Source organism: Dasypus novemcinctus, chromosome 4 (assembly GCF_030445035.2).
Source record: "Dasypus novemcinctus isolate mDasNov1 chromosome 4, mDasNov1.1.hap2, whole genome shotgun sequence".
Lineage (NCBI taxonomy): Eukaryota > Metazoa > Chordata > Mammalia > Cingulata > Dasypodidae > Dasypus > Dasypus novemcinctus.
In genome coordinates this window covers 101,274,512-101,286,330 of record NC_080676.1, presented here as the reverse complement: position 1 = coordinate 101,286,330, position 11,819 = coordinate 101,274,512, and the positions used below count along the sequence as shown (strand labels likewise).

Below are 11,819 nucleotides of genomic sequence, written 5' to 3'. Positions count from 1 at the left end.
AAAGTAAAAATCGTGGAACAAGTCCCACGCCGGTTGTGTGCGTAGCCCAGCGTCTCACTCCAGACGCCACAAGCCCCTAGTCACCACTATCGCGCCCCCTGGCGGACAGAAGGTCTTGCATCCCGACTGCGTGAAAGAACCATACCCCTTGTTGCGTGACGTCAGATGGCAGCGCCGGAAGGAAAAGTGCAGGACTTCAGGTCGCGCGCTTGCGAGGCCGGATATCAGCCTGTGTCAAAGACCGGTAGGGCGTGGTCTGAGAGCTGAGCTGCGGGGCTACTCGGAGCAGTGGAAGCGTGGTATTGCGACCGCAGGGATTCCCTGTGCTTTGAGCCGGCCGGAGCCGCTGTCTATAAACACCTGGTAAGGGCGTGTTTCTTCTCATCTTCCAGTGTGTGTGTCCGGGTAGGGGGAAAACCGAAGGTATTCCGAGATACTTAGTGGGACATAACGTATAGAAGGCTCACAGATGAGAAAGCCTAGTGATTTTATAACCTATGAATAGTACAATACCTGGAACAATTGCAGTGTTTCCCAAAGCGATATCCTTGATTTTCTTTAACTTTGGGTTTTCATTTCTCCGATAGTCTAAAATTCTTTTATCAGTTTTAAAGAGAAAACTCAAAGTACTTGTTTCTGAATTTGGGGTCTGAAAAACCCCGGTTAATTATTTTGGTGAGTCTGAAGTAAATTTTTTTTTCTTTAAAGGAGGTCTGAACATTTTTCAAATATGAGAAGCTTTGACGCTGGATATTTATTCGAAAAAATATTCATGTCATCTCTGTGAACCAAATATTGCTAAGCATTGGGTATTTAGTGTTAACAATAGAGATACAGCCCTTGTCCTGATAGAGCTTATCATCTAGTGGGACAAATAAACAAGTATCCAGGCAATTACAATACAGTGTTACGAGTGTTATGATAGGTTTAGGATGCGTACAGGATGCTATCTATGACAGCTAGAGGAAAAGTGTGAAGTGAAGAACAGTTAGATATGCAGCTGAAGAAGTAAGCAAAGGCTGACTTCATGAAAAGCTGTAAGTCGCGTTAATAGGTTTGAACACACATTGGAGTGGTAGGAGTGCCATTAATCACATTTGCACTGGCTTCATTGGCTTAGAGATGGAAGAGAGGAAAACTGGAAGCCAGAAGGTGCAGTTAAGAAAATGGGGTTGAAGAGAAGTGAATTGGATTCAAAAAGTATTTAGTAAGTAAAATGAATATAACTCAAATAGGTTGGGTATGGTAAGTGTGGGAGAGGATGAAAAAGAAGTGATTCCCAGTTTCTGGCTCCAGCACCTGGATGCATAGCAATATCCCTCCCTGAAAGAGAGAACACAAGGGGGAACAAGGTGGGAAAGGAAGGGGAAGAGATTATTTCTATTTGTTGCATTTCACTTGTCTATCTGATGTGTGATGATTGAGGCAGTGGAAGTAAATAAGATATCACTGAGAAAATTTGTAGATTTGATCAAGATTTGAGTTCATAAGGACATAACTCAGGCACATGTGCATCTGAGGGACAGGCATCTGGGCATCAGTGCACAGCATTCAGAAGATTTGAGTGTCCTGGGAGCATGCAGGGTCATTAAATGAAGCCAAGGAAAGGAGGAATTTTTCTTTTCAAGTGTTTATGTTACGTTTTATAAAAATTTGAATTCTTTTTTATGCCTCATTTGACACTGGTTTCACATCTTTATATTCATCATCTTGTGGACATCCAGAACTTTAGGAGAAAATTTGGGTGCTTTACGTGTATATGTACTGATTTTTGATATTTTTTTTGGCAGTGACATTATTTTCTATAAAATCGAGTCTGAACTGGAGAAGAATTTGTTTTTTTAATCAGGTCTCTGTATATTTTCCTTCTTTATTTTTTTAAGTAGAGAAGGTGTAGGCTTACAGAAAAATCATGTAAAAATGCAGCAATCCCATAAACACCACCCACCCCCCATTATTAACACTTGCATTAATGTGGCACATTTTTTACAATTGATGAAAAAATATGTACTATTAACTATAGTCCATCAATTTCGTTATGGTTCATTCACTGTGTTGTACAATCCTGTTTTATCTTTTAATTTTTATTCTAGTAACATATTTATGACCTAAAGTTTCCCCTTTTAACCACATTCAAAGTTAAAATTTGGTGCTGTTAATTACATTCACAATGATTTGCTAACATCACTACCATCCATTTTCAAAACTTTACAATCAACCCAAATAGAAATTTTGTATAATTTACACATTACTCCCTATTCCCTACCCTAAAGCCTGGCACTGATAACCTATATTCTCAATTTGAACTCTTTGAGGTATTTAGTCTACTTACTTCATATCAGTGAGATCTTTCACTGTACTTTTGTGTCTGGCACATTTTACTCAACATAATGTCTTCAGAGTTCATCTGTGTTGTGCCATGAATCAGAACTTCATTCTTTTTTAATGCTGAATGATATTTCATTGTATGTATATACCACATTTTGTTAATCTGTTAATGTATACTTGGGTTGCTTCCACCTTTTGGCAATTATGAATAATGCTACTATGGACATCAATATGAAATTCCTGTTTGAGTCCCTGTTTTCACTTCTTCTGGGTATAGAACTAGCAGTGAGATTGCTTGGTCATATAGTAAGTAATTCTTTACTTAACTTTCTGAAGAACTGCCCAACTGTCTTCCACAGCAGCTGCACCATTTTACATTCTAACTAGCAGTACATGAGTGTTCCTATTTGCCCACAACCTCTCCAACACATAATTTTCTGTTTGTTGTTTGTTTGTTTTTGTTTGTTTGTTTTTGAGGTACTAGAGGCCAGGGATTGAACCTGGGACCTCATATGTAGGAAGCTAGTGCTCAGCCACTGAGCCACATTGGCTCCCCTGAGTTGTTGGGTTTTTTTTTCCCATTTGATTGCTTGTTGTTTGTCCTTTGTTTTTAGGAGGCACCAGGAACGGAACTTGGAACCTCCCATGTGGGAAGCTGGCACTCACCTGCTTGAGCCATATGTACTCCCCTGTATAATTCTGTTAATGTGCTGTTGGATTCAATTTCCAAGTATTTTTATTAAGGATTTTTGCATCCATATTCATGATAAATTGGTCTGTAATTTTCTTTTCTTGTTGTATCTTAATCTGGCTTTGGTAAAAGGGTGACATTGGTCTCAAAAGAATGAGTTAAGTAATGTACCCTAGTGTTCAATTTTTTGGAAGAGTTTGAGAAGGGTGAATATTAATTCTTCTTGGAATGATTGGTAGAATTTACCCATGAAGCTATTTGGTCCTAGGCGCTATTTCTGTTAGGCTAGTAGTAATACCCCACCCCCCAATTTCTGATTTAATTATTCAGGTTCTCTCTCTTTCTCTCTCTCTCTCTCTCATCTAAGGATTTATCAATTTTTTCAAAGAACCAACTTTTGGTTTTGTTAATGCTCTTTTTTTTTTTTATTCTCTGGTTCTGCTCTAATCTTTCTTCTGCTTGATTTGAGTTTACTTTGTTGTTTTCTGTTCCTTTTCCTCCAGGTGTGCAGTTTGATTTTTGCTCTTTCTTCTTTTTTTAGTGTAAGCATTTAGGGCTATAAATTTCCCTCTCAGTATTGCCTTCATTGCATCCCATAAGTTTTGATATGTTGTGTTCTCATTTTCATTGTCTCAAGATATTTACTGATTTCTCTTGTTATTTCTTCTTTGACACACGAATCGTTTATGAGTTTATTATTTAACTTATTTAAATTGTAGATTTTCCAGTTCTCTGCCTGTTATTGATTTCCGTCTTCATTCCATTATGATCAGAGAAGATGCTTTGTATCATTTCACTCTTATTAAATTTGAGACTTGTTTTGTGACCCAATATGTGATTTATCTGGAGAACGCTTCATGTGCATTTGAAAAGATTGTATATGCTGTGGTTTTTTGGGTTTTTGTTTTTGAGGTACCAGGGCCAGGGACTGAACCCAGGACCTCGTATGTGGGAAGCTGACATTCAACCACTGAGCCACATCAGTTCCCCTGAGTTGATTTTTTCATTTGTTTGCTTGCTTGTTGTTTGTTTCTGTGTGGTTTTTTTTAGGAGGCACCGGAAAATGAACTCAGGACCTCCCCTATGGGAAGCAGGCAACCAACTGCTTGAGCCATGTCCACTCCCCTACCCTGTGGGTTTTTTTAAATTTGTTTGTTATTATAATTACCCTGTGGTTTTATGATACAGTGTTCTATATATGTCTGTTAGGTTTAGTTCATTATCATATTGTTCAAGTTCTCTATTTCCTTATTTATCTTCTGTCTAGATGTTTTATCTATTGGTATATTGAAATTTCCAGCTAGTTATTGTAGAGATGTCTGTTTCTCCCCTCAGTTTTGCCTGTGTTTGCCTCATATATTTTGGGGCACCATGGTTAGGTGCATAAATATTTATGATTGTTAGGTACTCTTAGTAGATTGGCTCTTTTATTAATATATAGGTTCCTTCTTTTTCTCTTGTAACAGCTTTGGACTTAAAGGCTATGTTGTCCAATATTAGTTTAGTTACCCCAACTTTCTTTTTTGAGAAGTTGTGAATTTACAAAGCAATCATGCATACCATACAGGATTCCCATACATTGACCCACCACCAACATCTTACATTGTTGTGACACATTTGTTACAGATGATGAATGAGCACAGTCATAATATTACTGCTATTAACCATCCATCGCTTATATTCGGTGTGTTTTTCCCACATACGATCCTATTATTAACACCATGTATTTGTATTGCAAACTTGTTAAAATTCATGGGAGGATATTCTCATATTTTTACTGTTAGCATAGTCCATTCTATTATGTTCACTGTGTTAAAAGTCCCCTGCCTTGTTGAATCCATATCTTTTCTATCCTTTCACTTTCAACCTATTTGTGTCTTTGGGTCTAAGGTGAGTCGCTTGTAAACAACATTTAGTTGGATCATGCTTTTTTGTTTTGTTTTTAATTTGGATCATGCTTTTTCTTTTTTTTTTTTTTTTAATTTCTCTCCACTTCCCTCCCCCCCTCCCCTCTGTTGTCTGCTTTCTGTGTCCATTCCATTTGCTGTGTGTTCTTCTGTGTCTGCTTGTATTCTTGTCAGCAGCACCGGGAATCTGTGTCTCTTTTTGTTGCATCATCTTGCTGCGTCAGCCCTCCGTGTGTGCAGCCCACTCCTGGGCAGACTGAACTTTTTTCATGTGGGATGGCTCTCCTTATGGGGTATACTCCTTGCATGTGGGGCTCCCCTACACAGGGGACACCCCTGCATGGCACAGCACTCCTTGCGCATTATCAGCACTGCGCATGGACAAGCTTCACCACATAGGTCAGGAGGCCCTGGGTTTGAACCTTGTACCTCCCATGTAGTAGGCAGATGCTCTGTCCATTGAGCCAAATCCTCTTCCCTGGTTCATGCTTTTTCATTCATTCTGCCAATCTGTACATATACTCTGCTCCTCTATCCCTCTGTTTCTCCTGTTTATGTTTTTTTCCCCACTTTACTAGTTCATATTTTGCATGTCTATTATGAAAAAAATAGGCCTTTTTCTTAAATTGTATTCTGACTTATAGGAATTAAAGAATTGAGTTGTATATTGAGTATACAGTATTATTGGTTACCCTTACTGATGATCTTCATTGCTTCACAGTACTCCAAGCTATTTTCTCCTGTCTTTTCCTTTCAACCTGCAGATCACCCTTTAGTACTTCCTGTAGGGCAGCTCTTTTGTTGATTAACTCTCTCAGTTTCTGTGAATATTTTAAACTCTCCCTCATTTTTGAAGATAATTTTGTCAAATAAAGAATTTTTGATAGCAGTTTTTCTCTTTCAGTACCTTAAATATATCATGCCATTGCCTTTTTACCTCCATGGTTTCTGATGAGAAATTGTCAGTCTTATTAAGAATCCATTGCATGTGATGAATCGCTTTTCTCTAGCTGCTTTGAGAATTCTGTGAATTCTCTCTGATATTTGACATTCTGATTAGTATTTGTCTTGGGATGGATCTACTAGGGTTTATTCTGTTTGGTGTCTGTTGTGCTTCTTGACTATGTATGTGTTTCATAAGAGTTGGGAAATATTTCCTCAGATATTCTTTCTGCTCCTTTTCCTTCTTCTGGGACACCCGTGATGTATATGTTTGTGCACTTTGTGCTGTTGCCCAAATGAGCCACTGCTCATTTGTTTCTGTTCTTTTTTCTATCTGTTCTTCTGACTGCATGGTTTTGATTGTCCTGCCTTCTAGTTTGCTGATTATTTCTTTTGCGTGTTCAACTCTGCTGTTCTGTGCCTCTAGTGTACTTTAAATCTCTACTATTGTGCCTTTCATCACCCTAATTTGTTGTTTCTTTTGATACTCTGCAGCCTTGGGTCCCTGAGCCTGGATATGTGTGGTGTTCCAATTCACTGTTGTGACTCTGTAGTCTGTGTTTGTTGTCGTAGGAACCCAGGCTCTGCTGCCTCTCTAACTCTTAAGTTGTGAGGGGTGGGATCTGGACTGGCAGGTCTGGGACAAATTCTCCTCCCTAACTGGATGATTATTTTTCTTTTTCTTTGATTTAGCATTTGTGTTGTGGAGTCTTTTTCCAGTCTTTCATGTCCTCCAGAGGTCCAAGCATGTGGGATTTGCCATTTTATTAGTTAATTCTGAGTGGAGACTTTTCCAAGGGTGTGTCTTACATAGCCATGTTGATGACCTTGCCTTCCTATTTTCCTTTTGAACATGAAGCCATTGTTAGAGGACTACTTAAAAGCTTTTTACCAGTTGCTGTGTTCTGTAGCATTTCTGCCCTTTATCTTCATGTGTGGCATTTATGAAGAGTTTTTTGTTTGCACCTTTATGTGGGCTTAATTAGAATAGAGGAGAATGTAGCATCATGATCTCAGCCACATCAGTTGTATGTAACTTTATCTGTTAAGATTGATTCTCTTGGGAAACGGATGTGGCTCAAGAGATCGGGCTTCCACTTACTACATGGGAGATCCTGGGTTCAGTTTCCAGTGCCTCCTAGAGAATGCGAGCTGACACAACAAGAAGACACAACAAAAGAGACAAAAAGAGGAAAGACTGTGAGAGACACAACAAACCAGGGAGCTGAGGTAGCTCAGGTAATTGAGTGCATCTCTTCCACATGGGAGGTCCCAGGTTTGGTTCCCAGTGCCTCCTAAAGACAAGACAAGCAGACACAGAGAGTACACAGCAAATGGACACAGAGAGCAGACAGTGACCTCAAATGCCAGGAGGGGGAGGTGTGGATAAATAAATAAAAATTTTTTTTTAAATTGATTCTCTTAGCCCCTAGATAAAAATCTAATAAGGACCTTCAAGGTTTTCTTCTACTTAAAGCTGTAGTGATCTTCATGTTTAAAATAAGAACCCAAACAAGTTTAAGTTTATTTGTCCAGTGAGTGATGACAGGCTCCAGGCCACAGAGCCAAAAAGTTATATCGAGATCTCACTTCATATTCCATAAATTGGCTGCATTTTTGTGCCTCAAATTTGTACTTGTACAATTCATCTTTATCTAATTTTTCATTGCATTTTTCTTCTTTCACAGGGATTTTCTTGCCTGTTTTCTTCAAAATGAGTGTTACTATCACCTTCTTAAGGCCTTTTGCAAGGTTTTGGGTACCATTTACCCTGCATAGAAAGAGAAAGGATTTATGTTCAACAATTCTGCAGAGATACATGTCTTCCAAAATACCTGCTGTGTTCTCTCCTCTTAAGGAGAATGCATCGTCTCCTGAACAGCTAGAATTGGATGGGTGGAAAACTACAATGAAATCTAGTGTGCAAGAAGTTGTTTCAACATCCTCCAGTAGCAAGGATGAAGATCCTCTTGCTGCCACCAGAGAGTTAATTGAGACGTGGAGATTGCTTGGCAAAGACGTACCAGAACACATTAATGAAGAACAGCTCAAAACCTTTATGGAATGTGCTTCTAAATCATCAAAAAAAAAATACTTAAGATATTTATATATTAGGGAAAACAGGAAAAAAGCTGATCAAAGAAATAAGGAAATTAAAGCAGCAGCAAAAGCAGCAGCAAAAAAGAACACGCTGATAGAAACCACTGAGGAAAAGAAACAGCAAAACTTTCTATTTCTACGGCTTTGGGATATAGCTATGAACACTGCAATGAACTGGAGGGTTGCCCAGGCCATGCAGTTTGGACAGCCTTTAGTTTTTGACATGGCTTATCATGATAACATGAAACCGAGAGAAATGCGGAATACTATTTTCCAACTTTCAGCAAGTGAGGGCTATAACAGGAGAAATGTTGATCCTTTCCATATTTATTTCTGCAATCTTAAAGTAGATGGAGCTTATTATAGAGAGTTAATTAAACATTATGGAGAAAAATGGGACAAGTTGTTTTTAACAGCAACAGAAAAGTCTCTTGTGGATTTATTTCCAAAGGATAATATTGTCTATTTAACTGCAGATTCTCCCAATGTTATGACTACTTTTAAGCATGACAAGATTTATGTAATTGGGTCTTTTGTTGATCTGAATATGCAGCCAGGCACATCTCTAGCCAAAGCAAAACGGCTGAAGCTGGCAACAGAACGCCTTCCATTAGATAAATATTTACGATGGGGAGCTGGTAACAAAAATCTCACCTTAGACCAAATGATGCAGATTTTATTATGTCTGAAAAACACTGGGAGTTGGGAAGAAGCTCTTAAGTTTGTTCCCAGTAGAAAACATATTGGTTATATGGAGATTTCTCGGCATTCTCAAGAGTTTGCTAGTAGATTGAAGAAGTCAGAAGCTTTTAATTCATTTCCAAAAGGTTCTCTAAATGTATGCACAAAGAAAAGGTGGCGTGAATGAGAATGTTTATAGCTTTAAAACATAAATGGATTGGAAATACGGTTCTTTTAGTATATTTCCTGAGTGGAATTCACTTAACTATTTTATGGGTAGTCTTTCCAAACCACAGTATTGTATCTTTTCCTAATTCATGAAATACCTGCAAAAGTTTGGAAATATATTTTATTTACTATAAAAAGATACGTAATAATCTGAGAAAATAAAAAATGTCTAGGTTTGTTAAATAATCTTTAAATGATCCCAGTAAAACAAACTATTGGTGTGACTTTTTTATGGATACTTAGAGTCTCAGACTCTATATTCTTTCTTAAATGTTTTAACCAAGTTAACTACCCTTTCATCCAAAATTGTGATAGAAAAGATTTCTAAACTTCAGGTGGTGTTTCACTTATGAAAGTAACATATAATACTGGCATGTCATAGGCATTTAGTTGAATCACAGCTTTTTAAAAAAGGTTAAGACATCCCTTGGTGTCATGGGATTTGACTGTACTATGAAAAATGGATGGGGGGGGTATGCTTATTTCTTGTTTTCTTCAGAAAAAAAGGTTTATTTGGTTAGTATTGCTTATAACACTTTTCCCTGTTATGTTGATAACTTTCCTTTTCTAGGAAATACGTCTTCCTTTACTCCAGCCATGTTTAAATGGAAAGTGCCATCTTTTTACAGGCCTTGCTCCTCTAGCCACGTCTGATTAGCCCAAAGGAGACTTCTCACTCTAGGTTAGTCATAATATCCTACCTTCCCTGGCCAATTGATCAGTCTGGGGATGGGCACTTACCCTAAAATGGGCCAGATAGAACCCTTTTTCAGGAATTTTGGGTTTGAGAACTGAGAGTACATAAGTCAGTTCCTTTCTAGTGATGGATTCCAATAGATAGGAGCTCTGGAATTATTGGTGGTCATGTCCCGTAGTGTGGAGGAAGCTAGTCTATAGAAGGAGGGTGAAGCTTACATATAGAAATAAGACCAGTTTTTGGAGTTGTTCAATTCCTTTTTTCCATTTGTCCCTGATGTCCAGCTGTAGATTTGCCTTTTTGCATTTATTGGTTGTTCAAACCACATGAGATACCTCATGATCCCTTTAATAAAGTCCTTTATTGCTTAAGCCAGTTTGACTTGGATTTCTACCATTTATAGTCAAATGAGTCTTAATATACGTGGGAAAATGCATGCTAACTTCCTAAGAAATGAACTTCGAAAACCATATTCATTGTAGACTGCCTACACCATTAAAAATTTTGAAAACATGGGAATTAGAGATGATGTGGCCTACTGTTCCCAGTTGCTTAAAGCAGGACCTAATCTTTTACCAAGTGCTACTTGGTAAAATAATGCAAGGTTGTAGAAGCTATCATTAATTCCCTTCTACAGTGAGTTTTACTAGCCCTTTTTACAGATCAGGAAAATTTACTGTAAACAATTCAAGCTTCAAGTGTAGGGTCTGGCTTTAAAGGGTCTGTCTGCTTCTAGAGTCCAAGCTTTTGACCTATAAAATAGGCTCTCGATGATGAAGTAAGTATGAAGTTCAGTGGGAGAACAAGGGATACTTAACCCAAACTTGGGGGATCAGGAAAGACCTTGAGAAAATGATGTATAAACTTAGACCTCGAGGTGAGTAGTATGATATGAATTTCAGCTGTTCGACCCTACCCTAAATGGCAAGGTGCCAATATCTAAATAGCTTGAGATAACATAGATATTGCCTAAATTCCTTAATTTCATGAAATTTCAGTTTTCCTCATCCTTATGTAAAAAGGTGATATAAATCTGACTCTTAAAACATTTGATACGGTGTTCAGCAAATAAGTGCTCTGTAAATATTAACTTTACCTAATTCAGATAGGAATTTAAAGGTTTTTGGAACTTGTAATACCTGTATATGTAAGTTATTATGTCCCCTTAAGGCGTACACTCCTAGTTCTTTCTGTGTAACAATATGTTAAGGTAGTTCAGTGATGCAAACTCTGGAATTTTGAAAAAGGATCAAAGACCATTTTCCTTCCAAATAGCCCAAAAGTGACTATTTTCTCAGACTCCTTCACTCTTATGTAGACAAGTCACAGTGGCAAACTCATCCAAAGTTTGAACTCAAGCTTATTTTAATTTTTCAAATTCTTGGAATTTAAAATTTAGTAAAACACTGAATGCTGCCTCAGTTCCTCCAAATCATAGTCTGATTTTCCAGGCATTAGACTAGGAGGCAATATCTGTTTTCCCTATCTCAAACAATCAGTAATTAACTAGAAGAATTCTTCCTCTTTAAAGGTAACTTCCATTGCCTGTGTTCTGTCTTCCTTGCATTTTAGAGACATGTTTTTTTTTTTTTTTAGAAAATTGCAAATAAAAAGTTTAATTTCAGAAACTCAGTTCACCATTTATAAATACACTAAAAAATAGTCAATGCAAATTTAAGATTAAGCATAGGTACAGTATTTTAACAAAACAACTTTTCTAAGATCATAGGCAAATGAGTGACATGTTTCACTCAATATTTAATCGGTTTGAAATGGGGAAATTAATCCTTTTGTAGCTTTTAAAAGCAAAAACGCTGAAGATACTTTGTAAAACAAATCTGATGATGATACTTCATTCTGATGTCCTTGGGATTCCAAAGTACCCCAACGATGGCTGAATCTTCCCTGTTAAAAAAGAAACTCCTGGGAAACGGACTTTGGCCCAGTGGTTAGGGCGTCCGTCTACCATATGGGAGGTCCACGGTTCAAACCCCGGGCCTCCTTGACCCGTGTGGAGCTGGCCCATGTGCAGTGCTGATGCGCGCAAGGAGTGCCGTACCACGCAAAGGTGTCCCCCGCGTGGGGGAGCCCCACGCGCAAGGAGTGCGCCCATGAGGAAAGCCGCCCAGCGTGAAAAGAAAGTGCAGCCTGCCCAGGAATGGCGCCGCCCACACTTCCCGTGCCGCTGACGACAACAGAAAGCGGACAAAGAAACAAGACGCAGCAAATAGACACCAAGAACAGA

General features: G+C 38.3%; 1 protein-coding gene across 1 annotated transcript; it reads left to right on the top strand.

Annotated features, from left to right (window-relative positions):
- The first annotated feature begins 241 nt into the window (after positions 1–241).
- TRMT10C (tRNA methyltransferase 10C, mitochondrial RNase P subunit) lies at positions 242–9,945 on the top strand. Its single transcript, XM_004479229.4, has 2 exons — positions 242–363; positions 7,557–9,945. The coding sequence occupies exon 2, from the start codon at positions 7,583–7,585 to the stop codon at positions 8,834–8,836; it is 1,254 nt and encodes a 417-aa protein (XP_004479286.1). The 5' UTR covers positions 242–363; positions 7,557–7,582; the 3' UTR covers positions 8,837–9,945.
- The last annotated feature ends 1,874 nt before the right edge of the window (positions 9,946–11,819 follow it).

Bases quoted from the DNA above. Each gene is read 5' to 3' on its own strand.
- TRMT10C (XM_004479229.4), top strand. From the start codon at position 7,583: ATGAGTGTTACTATCACCTTCTTAAGGCCTTTTGCAAGGTTTTGGGTA.